We start from the raw sequence: 17132 nt of genomic DNA, 5'->3' as shown, positions 1-17132 counted from the left end.
GGTTCAACAAAAAAAAAAAAAAAAAAGCGTCGAGAGCCGAAATTTCGGCGGGGTTTATACCGGGCGGACGCGCAGCCGACGCGGCGCAGCCCTCCCTCCCGGCTCCCGGCGGGGGGGGCAGGAGCCGGGCCGGAGGCCGGGCTTTAGGACCCTGCGGCGCCGCCGCCGCTTCCCTCCCGCCGCCGCCGCCGAGCGCGGCCGCTCCGCCCGCCCCGGGAGCCGGGGCCGGGGCCGGGGCCGGGGCCGGGCCGGGGTCGGGGGGGAAGCCGGGATGGCGGGGCGGGGAGCGTGGGGGCTGTGGGCAACGCTGGGCTGCGGGCTGTGGCTGCTGGCGGGCGGGCAGGAGCCGTGGCGGCAGCTGATCCGGTGGGAGAACAACGGGCGCGTTTACAGCTTGCTGAACACCGGCGCCGAGTACGTCCCGGCGGGCCAGGAGAGACCGGCGGGGGGGAGCCGGTTGCTGCTGGCGGGGGAGACGAGCGGCGGGGCGGGCAGCGTCAGGCGGCAGGCACCGGCGGTCCCGCCGCGGCCGGGCTCGGGGACGGTGCGGGGGCAGACGCGGCACCCCTTCGGCTTCGGGCAGGTGCCCGAAAACTGGCGTGAGGGGCCGGTGGGAGACAGCACGGCTCAGCAGCGGGCACGGCCCGCCGGCCGCCTCCGCCAGCCGTCCTCTTCCTCCTCTTCCTCTTCCTCGGCCTTCGCCTACGCCGGGCAAGCGGCGTACCCCCAGTTCCCCTTCGCCCCCCAGTACGAGCCCTACGAGGCACCCCGGGCGTACGACGAGGCGTACACCTACTACCGCAGCACCGGCACCGGCGGGGCGGCCGTGGCTTCGGCGGCGGCGGGCGCTAGCGTGGTGTACCCCTTCCCACCCCGGGCACGCTATGAGGACTACGGGGAGGAGCAGAACCCCTATAGAGCCCAGGGTTACTACCCGGCAGCCGAACGCCCCTACGTGCCTGCCGCCCCGCAACCGGGCGATGGGCTGGACCGCCGGTACTCCCATAGCTTGTACCACGACGCCGGGGGCTCGCCGGAGCAGGGCGGCCCGGACTCATACGCCAACCAGCAACCTGCCGGCCATGGCGTCGCGTCGGCCGATAACCTGCAAGCTCCCGCCGGGACGGGGTACAGGGGTCAGTACCCACCCTACGAACCGCAGCCGCCTTTTCGGGCACTGGAGCCTTACGGGGTGTCTCGCCCCGAGTCCTACGTGCCTGCCAGGAGCCCCGAAATGCCACAAGCCGTCCCCGATAGCCAAGCCCGGGTCAGCGTGGGCAGCGTCTACAGGCCCAGCCACGGTGGACGGGGTGAGTCTGGGGGGGGGACGCTGGGGCGGGTGGCAGCTCCCTGGGGTGGGATGGTGCCCCGGGTGCTTCGTCACCCGGGGAAGGGGCACCTCCGAGGGCAGAGCCTTCTGCACCCATGTCTGGTGCCAGTCACTCTCCGAGTAGGCTGCCCGGGTGCTGCGGGGACAAATGTGGCCAAGGGCCACCGAGGGGCTGTTGGAGACCTTACGTGTTTTGGGAATGATGGTTGAGGTGGTGAAAAATGGGGAGGAAAGGGAAGGGGTGCAAAGGAGCATGTCCCAGCGGGCTTGGGGTGGATCTGTGCCATGTCCCACATCATCATCCCATGCTCCTGGGGTGGGTCTGTGCCGTGTCCCACATCATCCCATCTCCTGGGGTGGGTCTGTGCCATGTCCCACATCATCCCATGCTCCTGGGGTGGGTCTCTGCCGCGTCCCACATCATCCCATCTCCTGGGGTGGGTCTGTGCTGTCTCCCACATCATCCCATGCTCCTGGGGTGGGTCTGTGCTGTGGGATGATGGGACGCTCTCCTCATGGGGTGGGTCTGTGCTGTGTCCCTGGTCATTCCACATGTGTGGAGCGGGTCTGTGCCACGTCCCAGGTCATCATGGGGTGGCTGTGGGCCGGGGGCATGCCATGCTCCTGGGGTAGGACAGTGCTGTGTCCCAGGTCATCCTGGCCATGTCCCCCGTGCCGGGGCAGACTCAATTCATGAGTGGGATCTGTGCCACCTCGCCCAGGGCCAATCAGCCCCATTGCCCCTCCGTGCCGGCTGCATCGGGGCCACAGCAGGAGACTAAGGTCGCAGCAGGGATGCCGTCACTTCACATCCTACCGACCCCGATCCTGATGAAACCCTCTGGCTTTTGGCTGAGGCTTGCCGAGAGTGTTTTTTGCACCGTGGTGAAATTGGAAGCAAGGCTGGAGGGCATGAGGAGCAGCAGCCTGGGGGATCTGTTCCCTGCCTGTCCCTTGGGAAACCCATCTCAGCTGGAGCCTCTGACCCGTCTGACCCCATAACCCATCCAGCCCCATCCCTGGTTTCTGAGAAAATCCCATCCCAGGGGGGTTCCTACTGGGGAAAGCATTCATCCTGGCCCTGCCCCGTTGCGTGCGAGCAAGTAAACACAGCGAGAGCAGCGCGGCTGGGTCAGCCCGAGGTCCGACCGGCCCTGCCGAAGATGTGTGGGAAAGGTCTTGGGGACAGGGTTTGTGTGGAGAGGATCTTCCCGGATCTCTGCCCTCCTCACCAGGAGCAGCCACTCCTGCCGGGCGAGGGATGGAGGGGCGAGGGATACAGGGGCAAGGGATGGAGGGGCTGAGGGATGCAAGGATGAGGGATACAGGGGCAAGGGGTGCAGGGATGAGAGATGCTGGTGGCCTTGTGTCTCTGGGGAGGGACCCCTGAGGACGGTTGCACTGCAGATGACCCGAGGCAACAGAGGGAAACAAGAAGATGCCTGCCAAGATCTCAGTTGGTAAAGGCTGTGTCCTTCAAGGATCCGAGGTGATGGTGTCGTGGCTCTGCTAGGGACTCAGGGTGCCCATGGGTGGGTGGACAACCCTCGCTGGCCGGCAAGCCCATCAATGGGACGCCCATCAACAGGACGCCCATCTCTCGGTGCAGGAGCCCCCAGCCTCCTTCTCCACCTTTTTCCTTGATGAATCTAAAGAAGGGAATAACGATCATCTGACCAACCCAGGGAGGTGGCTCTCTGCAGCCAACCCGCTGCCTGGCCTCTCCTCCAGGTCACCTGCTGCTCTCTCCAGCTAAGCTTTGTTTGGGGAAAGCTGTCACCTCCCTGGGGGGGTCACCAAAAAGACCTCCAAGGCTGTCACCTGCAGGGCCACCCTTCAGGCAGGTTTCTTAATTGGTCAAAACACTTTATAAAGCTGAATCAGATGTTAATTATGCGCCTAAACTCTTTAAGAGCCTCCTAATCCCACCCGATCCGGCAGGAATGTGCGGCATTCCTGGCCTCTTGCTGGGGGACCTGGGGGATTAATTAAGCCATTAAATCCCACCGGCTTTTATGAGGGGTTTTATTGGAGCTTGCCTCCCTCCATCAAAACCAGCTGATGAAGACACCTTGGGAGAGTTGAAATAGTTGCCAGTCCTAAATCTATAGGTGGCCAGGCTGTGGTGGGGGTGGGAGACGAGCATCTCGTGTGGCTTAGTCAAGAGAGTGAGATAAAGGCAGTAGACAAGACTGGCAAAGAGATGGGAAGGGGACACCACAAGTCTTCATGTCTCAAGCTCACGGCCGCTGCGGAGGACCCAAGTGTCACCGAAGTCTTGCCCAGTGGCTGAATCATCTCATGGAAAGGAGGTCTTCGCTGGCAAAAGCCAAGCCCACGTGGCATCTAACCCATGAGGGTAGATAGCCCACCCCTCTTCATGGGATTCAACCAAGGTGCCAGTTCTTACCGGTGCTCCCCACTCTTGACTGACCCCCAGGAGGCATCTCCAGGGGCTTCCTCACCCTGACCCCTCCACGGACCCCTCCTCTCTGCTCTCCTCCATCTCTGGCAGGGTTTTTTGCCTTGTCCTCATGCGAATGGGTCGCCTGGAGTTGGCGTTTGAATAGGAGCAGGTTTTGGAAATCCTGTGGAGTGATGGGGATTTTGGTATGCACTAAGCTGGAGTCGTGGTGGCTGTGGTGACACCCGAGGATGCTGTCACCCATGGATGGGGCACCTGGGCCAGGAGATGACAATCTTACTGGGAAAGTCTCCCTTTCGTGGGCTTGGGGACAGGTTTGGGTTGATTTTGTTGCTATCTTCAGGCATTTAAGAACAACCAGGGATCCCGAGAAGATTTGGTGGGGTGGGATGAGGTTCATCTCAGTTGCTTGGGGTTGTCCCCACATCCCCATCCCCACTGCTCGTAGCCACCCCCTTCGGTGGTCCCTGCGTCTCTGGGGCTGGGACCCGGCACTGCCGGGCACGGGGAGGCGAAGCAGCGGCCCCCTCGGAAAACTGCCGGAGCCGGGATTTTTCGGCTAAGCCCGGCACACCTGCACAAACAGCGCGGCGGGGAGCAGGCCTGCCTTTTTTTATTATTCTAAATTTCACAGTGAAGAAGAAGGAAATCTTCTCTGGCAGCTCCCCGGGGCAGGCCGAGGGGTGGAGGAGGAAAAACAAACATTTTCTTGCTGTGGTCGTCGCTTTTCAGAGGCGATAGCGGGGGGTTGCCAGGGCCCCGGACTTCCAGGAGGTGCAAAAGTGCTGGCTCAGCAAAAAGGATCAGGGTTTGGCCAGCCCGGGCTGGGGACAGTTGGGTGCCCTGCTGTGACAAGGGGACGTTTGGAGGGTGGTGAGGCCGGATCCTGCCATCCTATTAACCCCAGTGACGCCGGCGCTTGCGGTTTGACCCTTCGCTGCCAGGCCCGAGCTGAAAATCAGGCGTGAGACCCTACAATAACAACGGGGCCATCCAGGGCGAGCTCCATCGTGGGGGGAAAATAAAACTCCCCGTTGGTGAAGGGGTCGGGTTTCTCTCCGGAGCGTCCAAGAATTCATTATAAACAACAGCGGGGAGGAAAAGCTGTTTTATAAATGATGACAAATGTTCCTCTCACAAGCGGGACGGGGCCCAGGGGTCTTTCTCTGTCGCTTTTTTTAATTATTAATTTTTTTTAAGTGTGGGGGGGAAGCCTTTCCAAGTTCTCCCACTTTTCCCCCTGGCGTGTGCATCCCCCCCTGGGTATTACATCAGCAGCGATGACCAAGCAAGCGGGGCAGGAAACGAGCTCCAATGGAGTGACGTGATCCCTCGAGGGAAGGCAGGCCAAGAAACAAGAAGGCATTGTTCTTTTTGCCCACGGAAAAAAGGGAAAATTGGGATAAAAAAAATAGGAGGGGAAAAAGGAAATGTTTTGGAAACTGTCTGGGTGCAAAGGGAGGAGCTGGTGTAGCTGGAACCCCCCGGTCCCTTGGAAGGGGATGGGGATGAGAGGTGGAGATGAGAGTGGGAATGGGGTTGGGGATGGGGACTGGGATCAGGATGGGGATGAGGATTGGGATGGGGTTGGGGATGGGGATTGGGATGAGGATGGGGATGAGGGATGGGGATTGGGATGAGGGATGGGGATGAGGTTGGGGATGGGGATGAGGGATGGGGATTGGGGATGAGGGATGGGGATTGGGATGAGGATGGGGATGAGGATTGGGATGGGGATGAGGTTGGGGATGAGGGATGGGGATTGGGGTTGAGGATCAGGATGGGGATGAGGATCGGGATGGGGATGAAGATCGGGATGGGGATGAGGGATGTGGATGAGGGATGAGGTGGGGGATGAGGTATGGAGATGAGGATGGGGATGGGATTGAGGGATGAGGATGAGGATGAGGATGGGCATGAGGATGGGGTTGGGGATGGGACGAGGGATGGGGATTGGGATCAGGATGGGAATGAGGGATGAGGATGGGGCGCGGGATGAAGGATGCAGACGAAGACGGAGATGAGGATGAGAGATGGAGATGAGGATGGGAATGAAGATGGGGATGGGATTGAGGGACGGGGATGAGGATGAGACATGAGTATGAGGGATGGGGATGGGGATGAGGATCAGGATAAGGATGGGGATGAGGGTCAGGATAAGGATGGGGATGAGGGTGGGGATGGGGACAGGCTGGCGCACTCGCAGGAAGGCGAGATGCTAAGCAGAGGTTCTTGCAGAGCAGGGCTTGGCTTTGCAAATTGCGGTGGGCAGGGAAACTGAGGCATTGAGCGCTGGGGGAGCATCCCTCCAGCCCAGTCCTTCTCGCGAGGCAGATGTAAGGATGCTTTCCGGGTGTCCCGGAGGAGCCTTCGGGAAGGGGAGGTGTGAAAGGGCGTTGCTGGGGGAAGCAGCACCGGCTCCAGCTGGGCTCTGTAATGCTTTTGGAAAGCAGCACCCACCCGTCCCTGCAGCTGTCTGTCTGTCTGTCCGTCCCTCCACTCGCAGCTCACTTGGGCTCGGCCCCAAGCCCAGGGCAACATCAGGAATAAAAGGGGAGGAGGGATAATGGCGCGGGGGGGCTGGGGTTAGCAGAGCCCCCACTTTCACCCCGGTTTTGGGGGTGAAAAAGAGGAAACGGGGTGGGAAATAGGGACTCCCCTTTTTGGGGGGTCATGTCACTCCCCATCCCTGGCTGCTGCAGGGATAGGAGCTGGGGGGTTCAGGGGGACCCCAATAACCCCTCGCAGGGTGGCCGGACACAGCGGCCGCCCAGAGCTGGGTGTAATCGCTTCCAGGAGGACGGGTTGAGCAATCCCGCTGTAGGAAAATGGAGGATTGGGATTTGCCAGCGGGAGCCAGGGAGGAAGGGGAGGGGAAGGGAGGATTTTCCGTCTGCAGCTTAAAATTAAAAAAACGTGGTGGTGACCAAAGCAAAACTTCCCCATGAGGTCGGCACTGGCTGCTTCGAAGAGGGGACTGCTGCGTCCCCAAGCCTTGTCCCCAAGCCTTGTCCCCAAGTCCTGTCCCGGTCCTCAGGGCTGTCCCCATCCTCCTGGCAGGTCTCCCCGACTTGGTGCCGGACCCCAACTACGTGCAAGCATCCACCTACGTGCAGCGAGCTCACCTGTACTCGCTGCGCTGCGCGGCCGAGGAGAAGTGCCTGGCCAGGTAGGAGCAGCCGTGGAGTGCAGCTGTGTCCTGGGGCGAGGGGCAGATGGGGACACGGGGGGAGTGCGGGGTCCTGGGGCGAGGGGGAGATGGGGACACGGGGGGAGAGCAGGGTCCTGGGGTGAAGGGGAGATGGGGACACGGGGGGAGAGCAGGGTCCTGGGGTGATGGGGAGCGGGGAGGTGGGAGGGTATGGGAGGGGGGGAAACGGGGATGTGCTGATGGGGGAAGGAATAGGAGGATGGAGGAGAGGGGAAGGAAAGGGGACAGGGAAAGGAAGGATGGGGAAGAAGAAAGGGGAAAGGAAAGGGGAAGGAGGAGAAGGATGGAGGAAAGAAGGAAATGGGTGAGGAAAGGGAAAGGAGGAAAAGGATGAAGGAGAAGTGTGGAGGAGAGAAGGAAAAGGGAAAGGGAAGGCTAAGGAGGAAAAGGATGAAGGAGAAGGATCAAGGAGAGGAGAAGGAAAGGGGGAAGGGAAGAGTGATGGGGAAAGAGGGTGATGAAGGAGAAGGATGAAGATGAGAACGAAAGGGAAGAGGGAAGGAGAAGAAAAAGGGTTAAAGAGAAGGATGAAGGAGAGAAGGAAAGGGAATAGGAAAGAAGGAAGGGGAAGAAGGAGAGGAGGGGAAAGGAGGGGAGGGGAGGGGAAGGGAAGGTAAGGGAAAGGAAAGGAAAGGAAAGGAAAGGAAAGGAAAGGAAAGGAAAGGAAAGGAAAGGAAAGGAAAGGAAAGGAAAGGAAAGGAAAAAGGAAAGGAAAAAGGAAAGGAAAAAGGAAAGGAAAAAGGAAAGGAAAGGAAAGGAAAGGAAAGGAAAGGAAAGGAAAGGAAAGGAAAGGAAAGGAAAGGAAAGGAAAGGAAAGGAAAGGAAAGGAAAGGAAAGGAAAGGAAAGGAAAGGAAAGGAAAGGAAAGGAAAGGAAAGGAAAGGAAAGGAAAGGAAAGGGGGGAGGGACAAGGGCAAAGCACAGAGCTAAGCAAAGCACAAAGGTGTCTGGTGTGTGCCGCAGTGCAGAAGACCTCTCCTCTCCTCTCCTCTCCTCTCCTCTCCTCTCCTCTCCTCTCCTCTCCTCTCCTCTCCTCTCCTCTCCTCTCCTCTCCTCTCCTCTCCTCTCCTCTCCATCTTTTTTCGTCATCTCCTTTTCCATGGAGGAAGCTCTCCATGCCAGGGCTGAGCCTGTGCCCCGTGCTCGGGCGGCTCCTGTCCCCCGGGGCTGGGGCTGAGGGCAAGGGGACATTGGCATTGACCCTCCCCGATGTCCCCAGCACCGCCTACACCGCTGAAGCCACCGACTACGATGTGCGGGTGCTCCTGCGGTTTCCCCAGCGGGTGAAGAACCAGGGCACGGCCGACTTTCTGCCCAGCCGGCCCCGGCACAGCTGGGAGTGGCACAGCTGCCACCAGTGAGTCTCCCCACCTCCCCTCCATCACCCCCTCCTCTTCGTGGGCCTTTGAAGGCTCTTTTAATGGCACTTCCCACTTTTCAGGGCTTTGCTTTGAGATCTTTGGGAGGGGGGGGGCGTCACCTTGCTTCACACCTGTGTCCCTAAAGCCACCAAGCTCCTGCCTTTAATGTCCCCAACGAGGGAGCTGGCAAGCCGGGGTGGACCCGGGGTTGATGGGGAGCCTCCAAAACCACATCTGGGGAGGGGACGGTGCCATTTGGGGGGGGGGGAGGTGGTGTCACCCTCCCTCTGTCACCAGGCACTACCACAGCATGGATGAGTTCAGCCACTATGACCTGCTGGATGCCACCACGGGGAGGAAAGTGGCCGAGGGCCACAAAGCCAGCTTCTGCCTGGAGGACACCACCTGCGATTTCGGCAACCTGAAGCGTTACGCCTGCACGGCCCACACCCAGGTGCCTTTGGAGGGCCGGGGAGATGCTCGAAGCGTTCCTGGGGCTTCACCAGCACCCCCCCCCCAGCATGCCCTGAACCCCCTTTTTGCCCCACAGGGCCTGAGCCCCGGCTGCTACGACACCTACAACGCCGACATCGACTGCCAGTGGATCGATATAACAGACGTGCAGCCGGGGAATTACGTCTTAAAGGTGGCCGGAGCCGCAGGGGGAGATTTTTACCCGATCCGGGGTCGGCTTGGGATCTTCTCAACCACTGGGTTGGGGATCACGCACCTTTTTTTGGTGCCATCCCTGTAACACAGGTTTAGGTGCTGCCCGTCCCCCATCCCCTTACTAATTTTTGGAGGTATTTTTTCTTTCCCCCGTTTTTAGGTTCAAGTGAACCCCAAATACATCGTCCTGGAGTCAGACTTCACAAACAACGTGGTGAGATGCAACATCCATTACACCGGGCGCTACGTCGCCACGACAAACTGCAAGATTTCCCAGTAAGGCGATGTCCGTCTGTCCTTCTCTGTCCCTCCTTTGGCAAAAAAAAAACGGGGTGGGAGTGGGGGTGGTGTGTGTGTCAGACCTGAGCGGTTTAATTCCTTTTTTCCTCCCTTTCATCTGGATTTTCTGCATGAGCATCCAAAAACCAGCTGGATCTGGCCAGTGGTGGAGCTGGGGGTTGGTGTCTCGCTGCCTTTTGGGGTGTTTATATTGAAATCCCTTGTTATTCTGGGGAAGAACGAAGCTGAGTTTCAAATGAACCCCCCCCCCCCCCTTCTGCCTTTAAAATAATGGGTTTAAATGTCATCCTAAGCACATTCCCTAAATCCTGGGGGGTTTTTTTGTTTGTTTCTTTTCTTTCAGATCTTGATGGGAGTGGGGCCGGAGGGACGTCACCTGCCTCAGCCTCTGTCCCCCTCTCGAGAAAGTGCTTGAGCTGGCTCCTCTGTCCCACCGGAGACCCCGGGGCCCATCAGCAGCTCCTCAAGAACCTCCCCAAAAAAGACCCCATTTTTCTGCACGTTAGAAGGAGGGGAAGCGAGAAGGACTCTTTGAAATATTTTTTTATACTTAACTTTTCTTTAGCCTTCTTTTTTTTTTTTTTGTCTCTCCTAAGGGAAACTGATGCTGAGTTTTAGTAGGAATAAAGGCAGGGGGCCATCAATGCTGTATAAATTATGTAAATCGCATATTAGCAATAGAGAGCGCTGTAGTCTTTAACCCCTGCGGCATTGTGTTTTTTTTTAGGGGGGGAGGGAAGAAGACAGCCCGGATTTGGAGGTGCTGCCCTAGCAGGGATGCTCAACCCCTCTTCTGGAGGCGGCTGCTACGCTGGGATGCTCCGGTTATTTTGGGGACTGAGGGTGTTGGAAATCCCATCACCTTCACGAGGGGCTTGCTCCCTCTGTTCAGCCTTTAAAAACAGGGTGGGAGCCCTGGAGATGACTGGAAGTCTTGGTTTATTATTGTTTTTATTAATATTATTATTATTTTCACTGGCTTTAAAACCAGAAATCATTAAAACAAGTTGCTTTGGAGGGTCTGGTGTCTCACTGAGGCTGGGGATCTCTCCCGAGGGGTCACCTGGGGAAAAGCCGATGGCTTTTTCACCTTGGCCTTTAATTCTGGATGCTGGGGAGCGATGGGCACAACGCCTGAAGGGGGGGGGGGGAGGCAAGTATGCGCCCCCCCCCCCGACACCCCAAGCCCTCCTGGCAGCCTGCCCTGGCTGGGGAAGGGGCGTGGGACACGGCCACCCCCTCGGTGCCACCCTTCGTGCTCTGGGAACCCAGCCGTCCGCTCCTGCCCCCCAACCCCAGGCCCCGCCCACAGCCACACCCTCTACAGCTTCGCCCCGCCCCCTCCCCGCCCATTTAAGCACCGCCCGCCCCCTCCCCGCTGTCGTGGCCTTTCCCGGTTCCCCCAGACCGGTCCTTCCCCTTCCCCCGGCCGATACCGAGCCCGGCCCGCTCCGCCCCAGACCGGGGAGCCCCGGGAGAAGAGCCGCCGGTCCCCCCGCTCCCCCCAGACGGCGGCTCTGCGGCTGGTCCTGAGTCCCGAACCGCCCCCCCCCGGCCCTGGAAGCACAGCCCCGGGCCGGGAGAGCTCGGGACCGGGGTGGGGGGGGGGACTGGCCCGGGGCAGCCCCCGCCCGGGAGAGCTGCACCGGCCTCCCCGCGCCTACCGGAGCGGCGGGGCGGGGCCGAGGGGCGGGGCCGGGGGGAGATGGCGGGGCGCGGCAGTGCCGGAGGCTGTAGGGCGCATGCGCGGTCGGGCCCGGGAGCCGGCGCCGCCGGTGCCGAGCGTAGGGCAGGGGGTGGCATAGCGGGCGGTGGCACGGGCGCTGTGGGGCTGGAGCTGGGACGTCGCCGAGCTGGGGGAGGGGTGGGATGAAGGCCGAGGGGACGAAGGCCGAGGGGACGGGGGCTGGAGTGACGCAGAGCCGGAGCCGTGACGGAGATGCTGGGTCTAAAACAGAGACCCTTGGGCTGGAATGGGAAGCCTGTGGGGCTGGCAGCCAGGCTGCAGGGGTAGAGCTGGAGCTGAAACGCCGCAGGACTGGCGCTGAAATGACAAACATGGGGTGGGGGGGGTGTGGAATCAAGACGCTGGGGCTGGGGGGGAAGTAAATGATCATAGAAACATCGAGGCTGGGAAGGATCTGCGGAGAGGGACCTGGGAGTGCTGGAGGACGACAGGTTGACCATGAGCCAGCAGTGTGCCCTGGGTGCCAAGAAGGCCAATGGGATCCTGGGGTGCATCAAGAGGAGTGTGGCCAGCAGGACGAGGGAGGTTCTCCTTCCCCTCTACACTGCCCTAGTGAGGCCTCATCTGCAGTACTGCGTCCAGTTCTGGGCTCCCCAGTTCAAGAAAGATGAGGAGCTACTGGAGAGAGTCCAGCGGAGGACTCCGAGGATGATGAGGGGACTGGAGCATCTCTCCTATGAGGAGAGGCTGAGGGAGCTGGGCTTGTTCAGCATGAAGAAGAGAAGGCTGAGAGGGGACCTTAGAAATGCCTCTAAATATCTGCAGGGTGGGTGTCAGGAGGACAGGGCCAGACTCTTTTCAGTGGTGCCCAGTGACAGGACAAGGGGCAATGGGCACAAACTGAAGCAGAGGAAGTTCCAGCTGAAGATGAGGAAGAACTTCTTCCCTCTGAGGGTGACAGAGACCTGGCCCAGGCTGCCCAGGAAGGTTGTGGAGTCTCCTTCTCTGGAGATATTCAAGCCCCGCATGGACACGATGCTGTGCAGCCTGCTCTGGGTGACCCTGCTTCGGCAGCGGGTTGGACTGGGTGACCCACAGAGGTCCCTTCCAACCCCGAACATTCTGTGATTCTGGGATCTTTGAGGTGACGGAGCGCAGCCGTTACCCCAGCCCTGCCCAGCCCCACTAGGCCATGGCCCTAAGCCCCGCGTCTACTGGTCTTGTAAATACCCCCGGGGATGGGGGCTGCCCCACAGCGCTGGGCAGCCTGCTGCAGTGTCTGGCAGGCCTTCGGGTGAAGAAACATTTCCCAATATCCCATGTAAACCTGCCCCGGCGCAACCTGAGGCCTTTTCCTTTTGCCCTAACACTTGTTAATAACCTAGGGCTGGGGCTGAAATATCGGCCATGGGGCTGGAACTGGCATGAGGCAGAGCTGGAGTAAATGCTGTAGGCTGAGATCTGAAATAAAAACTCTAGGGCTGGGGTTGGAGCTGAAAGGATGCAGAGCTGGAGCCGAAACACCAGCCGAGGCGCTGGAGATGAAATAAAGGATGTAGGGCTGGGGCTAAAGCATCACAGAGCTGGGGCTGAAATAACGACTGTAGTGTTGGAGCTGGAATACGGACCCTGGGCCTGGGGCTGAAACAAAGAGGGTGTGACTAAAGCTGAAATAAATAGTTTTGGGCTAGAGCTGAACTGAAAGCTGGGGCGGAAAATACCGACCGTGGGGCTGGGTCTGAGCTGGAAGGCTGTGGAGCCGGAGCCGAGCTGTGCAGGGCCAGAGGATCCATCAGCGGGGCCGGGAGTGCTGGCGTGGGTGAGGGGGCGGGGAGGAGGGGGAGCGTATGGACCCCCCGAGGGGAGCGGGGTGGGTGAGGGACCCCCAGCCGCGTGCTGGGACTGTCACTTGTCCCCTTCCAGGAGGGTCCCCGCAAATGCGCCCTTCCACAGGAGTTGGGGTCCTTCTCTGGGTGAGCCGGAGCCCCCCGCACTCTGCTCTGTGTGTTGTCGTCCCCCCCCCCAGGAGCAGAGGCCGGGGGACGCAGCTGGAATCCCTCTGGGGTGAGGGACTGTCCCCAGCATCATCCACGCAGAGCCAGCGGTGCCACCCTGGAACCCTGCAGAGAGGGCTGATGTGGGGGACCCCCCTCCCAGGAGCTTGGGCGGGGTTCCAGCAACCCCACAGCCGCGTGTCCCCACGTTTCCCATCGCGGAGGGAGCAGCACGCAGGCGGTTTGTCCTTCCCAGGCTTTATTCGGCTCTCGCCCCGCACTCACGCCGAGGCATGGGCGCATCTCCTGCTCCCCACGCTGATGGCCAGCACCACCCCAGCCAGCCCCAGGCCGGCTGCCACGCAGATCAGCCCTGTCCCCACGCCGGACACTGCCGTCACCCCACCTGTAACAACACGGGGGGCTGTTAGTGCTGGTCACCAGAGCCATGCTGCGGGGTCACAGCAGCGGGGACTCACCCTGACCTCCCTCCTGCCGCTCTCCCACGGCGCCCGGGTCCCTGGAGAGGAGCACAGGGCCGATGACCACATCAGCTTCAGCCTCGTTGCCTGGGGAGGAAGGAGCGATGAGGCTGGCTCGCCCACCCCAACAACCCCAGGGTGTCCCCTCCATCCCCACGGCACCTTACCGTTGGTGTCGCGGCGAAAGCGGTGGCTGGGCCATTGCTCCAAGGGGTTGAGGCGCCGGGAGAGCGCGGGGGACTCACAGTTGCCCATCTCGCAGCAGCTGCAGATGTCCCGGGTGCCTTCCACCGGTGCCCAGCTGCAGTGGGGTGGGAGCATTGTCACCGCAGCCCCCCAACAACTGACACCCACGGAGCATCTGTGCCCCCCCGAGTCAGGGTCTGTGACGCAGCCCCATGCTGCGCCTGAGCTGTGGGATGCTGGTGGGGACCTGCCCAGATGCGTCCCATCCCGGTGCAGTGGCTACTCACGTGTTTCTGGCTTTGTTGAAGGAGCAAGCTTTGTTCAGGGGGTCTGGGGCTTGGTCGGCTGGGGTCACCTTCAGGTGGCAGGTGATGTAGATCTGCGTGGAGGGCGGTGGAGAGAGGTGGGGACCCGCTGGTGGGGGACACCAGCTTGGTTTGGGGCTGGCAGGGGGAGGACACACGCGGCCTTACCAGGTTCCTGGCGTCCCCTGCGAACCTGAACACGTCAATCCTGAAGCGCAACATGTCCTCCCGGGGCCGGGGCGTGATGAAGGCAGAGCTGGTGTCATCTGACCGCCCATCAACCAGGCACCTGGGGTGGGATGGGAGGTGAGCATCCCGGTGGGTCCCCCCGACCCAGCATGGCCACCGGCATGTCGCCAGGGCTCACCCGTTGAAGTCGATGATGGCGTAGTGGGGTGAGGAGTCGGTGCCGGGGCTCAGGGCGGCCACGCAGCTGTCCACGAACAACCGCAGCGGCACGTGGCTCTCGGTGCCCACCTCCGCTTGGATGTTGAGGACGTCGCCCAGTTGGAAACCGGTGAAGGGTCTCTCGGCGCTCCAGTCCTCTGCAAGGCAGCGCCAGGCTGATGAAGATGGGGGGGGGGGGGGGGGGCGCTCCAGCTTTCCCCGAGCTCCCGTGGGACCAGAGCCAAGGCTCAGCCCAGCACTGGTGTTTGCCATGGGGTGGGTTGGCTTCCCCAGTGGGGTGCTTGGTCCTCGAGCTCCTCTGCACTAGGGAAAAGGGTGGAAAATCCCCGTCCGCAGGTCGGGATGGCTTCCCACCTACCGTTCATGAGGCGCAGGGAGAACACCAGCCTCTCCTCCGCTGACAGCGTGGAGCTGAAGGGAGCCCAGGTGGGCCGGATGGCGTTGCTGCTCACGTTCTCCCTCCTGGCCAAGAATCACCAAGCATCAGGATAAGGCCCCGTGCCGGTCTCCAGGGACCGGGGCAGGGGGTACCGAGGACGGGGAGCCCTTACCTGGGGTAGTGGCACTCGATGGGGATGACAGCTGGGTTGCTGCGGATGATCACAGGGTTGCTGGCAGGGCTGGGGTCATAGTTGAGGAGCGTGCGGTAGATGATTGAATCTGGTGTGATCTGGGCAGGAAAGCATTGAGAAGCCGGTGGAGAGGCCACCCCACCACCCAGGCATGTAGTTGTCCTTTCCCAATTGGGAAACGCTAGGGAAATCCAAAGAAAGGGGGAAAAAGGCCGGGAAAGAGGGATGGAGGAGGAGCCCTGCTCTGTTCTCAGCAAGTTAAACTTCCCAATGGGCCGAAAGACGAGCGAAATGGGTCTGACATGGGGGTTTTGCACCATCGGCCTGTCTCCAGCTGAAAGGGCAAAGCAGCTTTGGGGAAAAACGCTCCGGTTTGGGGAAGATACCCCTTCATCCTTCCCCTGGGGTGTTCCTCAATGGTGCTCTGTGTCCGGCACCCAGAGCTTCCCTGGCATCATGGGTGATGCCCGGTCCCACAGCCTAGAGCTGCTCCAGGGGTGGGATGCCAGGCGGGATCCCGGGACTGGGGGAAGCGCCGAGTGGGAGAAGACCTTACCTGCACGATGCTGCCGCACTCGTGGAGGCCGGCGGTGAAGGTGACGGTGTTGTGAGCAGGGTTCAGCGAGGAATGCTTGCACGCCGCCGGCCCCAGCGTCAGGTCGGCCGCGTTGACCAGGCGGCCAGTACCGAAGAGGTCCCTGTGCACTATCACCACCAGCTGAGCCTCCTGGCACTGCACCGTCACTGGCTGCTGGCTGGAGACGGCTCGAGATTGGGGGTCTTCCACCCAGGACCAGGGGTGGGGTTCTGCCCGTGCCCCCCGGCTCGCCGGGTCGCCCCAGGAGAGATGCCAGGGTGGGTAGGCAGCCACCTCGCCCGCTGCCCAGCAGAGAAGAGCGAGGATCAAGCCGCTTTTGGGTCCCATCCCTCCTTCTTCCAACAAACCCCGGCACAGAGAGCTGGGGCTGCTCCTCCAGCCTTTATATCCCCCCGGCAGCAGGAGCCATCCGCCCCTGGGCTCCCGTTTGGGGACCAATGGCACCCAAAGGCCAGCCCTCGTGGGTGCGGGGAGAGGGGAGGCACAACCGAGTCATTTCCGGGGTGTCAGGACCCCCCGTTCCCGGGCTGCCCAAGGCGAAAAAAACATCCTCGTCAGCCTCTTTGGGGAAGATGTTTATGAAACTCAGCAGAAGCCGGAGACGGGGAGACTGGTACAAAGTGGCTTGTTTAAGTTAGAAGGTGATAAGGGGCTTTTCAAGGCTGCTGGGGAGGTGACAGGAGCAGGGAGAGCAGGGTCCACAATCCCAATCTGGGTGTTCCCCGGCCCCTCCGCGGGGACCATCCCTGCTCGGCGCCATCAGCCCCCCTGGGACTTTGGTTTTCCGCTCAGATGCCAATGTGCTGAGGGGGCTGGAAGCCCCCGCACTCACACCTCCAGCCCAAACAGGGGCTTGAAGCATCTCCCCCCTCCTCAGCAGGGCCGGGAGCAGGATGTTTGGTCAGCGCTTGACCCAGCAGCAGCTGATGGAGCATCCTCACCCCTGACATGAGCGCAGCCGTTCTCAGCCGGGGCTGAACAACCCCCATTTCAGCCTCGGCAGTGAGGTCATCGGCTGCAGAGCCACAGCCTTTCTTTTTATCTCTCCTGCCCTTCCTCAGCTCTTTGGCTTGTGCTTGTTGTGGTGCCTTCAAGGAAACGGGCTCAGGGTAGAAGCAGCCAGGGGCGAGGTTCTGCACCCATCGCTCCCTTCCCCAACCGCAGCATCCCAGTTTGTATCCCCCCTCCCTCTGTGAGAAGGGCTGAGCATTGCCCCTCTCCTCACAGCTGGAGAACTGGGAAAACCACTTAAAAATCAACCCTGCATATTTTCAAGCCTTATTACTGGAGTTTCTGTCCCCTCTTTTTCCCTGCCAGGGCTCTGCAAGCTTCCCACGGGCTCCGTAGGAGGGATGCTCCATCTCATACCCCAAGTCTCTCTCCATCTTTTGGGATGTCCCTGGCAAGCCTCAGGGACAGTAGAAAGCCTCCAACTGGGATGTTTGAGCTGGAGTGGCTGAGCCATTTCTGGGAAAACTAAAAGAAAATGAAAGTTCTTGGGGTAGACGTTGGCCAGCTCGCTCCTGGCAGAAATTCTAGAAAAAATTACGGATCAGAGTAAAACCTTCTGCCTTTCCCCCCAGGTTCTTTCCCCGGGGAACCGAT

The 17132-nt window shown here is 60.7% G+C and overlaps 2 protein-coding genes across 2 annotated transcripts; one reads left to right on the top strand and one right to left on the bottom strand.

Annotated features, from left to right (window-relative positions):
• The first annotated feature begins 271 nt into the window (after nucleotides 1-271).
• LOXL1 (lysyl oxidase like 1) lies at nucleotides 272-9275 on the top strand. The gene is made up of 6 exons (XM_075432133.1): nucleotides 272-1310; nucleotides 6816-6924; nucleotides 8185-8322; nucleotides 8624-8780; nucleotides 8877-8972; nucleotides 9156-9275. The coding sequence occupies exons 1-6, from the start codon at nucleotides 272-274 to the stop codon at nucleotides 9273-9275; spliced, it is 1659 nt and encodes a 552-aa protein (XP_075288248.1).
• A 3982-nt stretch (nucleotides 9276-13257) lies between these two features.
• On the bottom strand, nucleotides 13258-15854 carry LOC104330664 (zona pellucida sperm-binding protein 3). The gene is made up of 9 exons (XM_075431730.1): nucleotides 15486-15854; nucleotides 14909-15027; nucleotides 14716-14819; nucleotides 14317-14494; nucleotides 14118-14238; nucleotides 13932-14023; nucleotides 13626-13759; nucleotides 13456-13545; nucleotides 13258-13382 (listed from the first exon to the last, which is right to left on the bottom strand). Exons 1-9 carry the CDS (start codon nucleotides 15852-15854, stop codon nucleotides 13258-13260), a joined length of 1332 nt encoding a protein of 443 aa, XP_075287845.1.
• Between the last annotated feature and the right edge of the window lie 1278 nt (nucleotides 15855-17132).

Source organism: Opisthocomus hoazin, chromosome 10 (genome assembly GCF_030867145.1).
Source record: "Opisthocomus hoazin isolate bOpiHoa1 chromosome 10, bOpiHoa1.hap1, whole genome shotgun sequence".
In the NCBI taxonomy this organism is placed as follows: Eukaryota; Metazoa; Chordata; class Aves; order Opisthocomiformes; family Opisthocomidae; genus Opisthocomus; species Opisthocomus hoazin.
The sequence above is the reverse complement of the archived record's forward strand: the minus strand, read 5'-3'. Positions and strand labels throughout refer to the sequence as shown.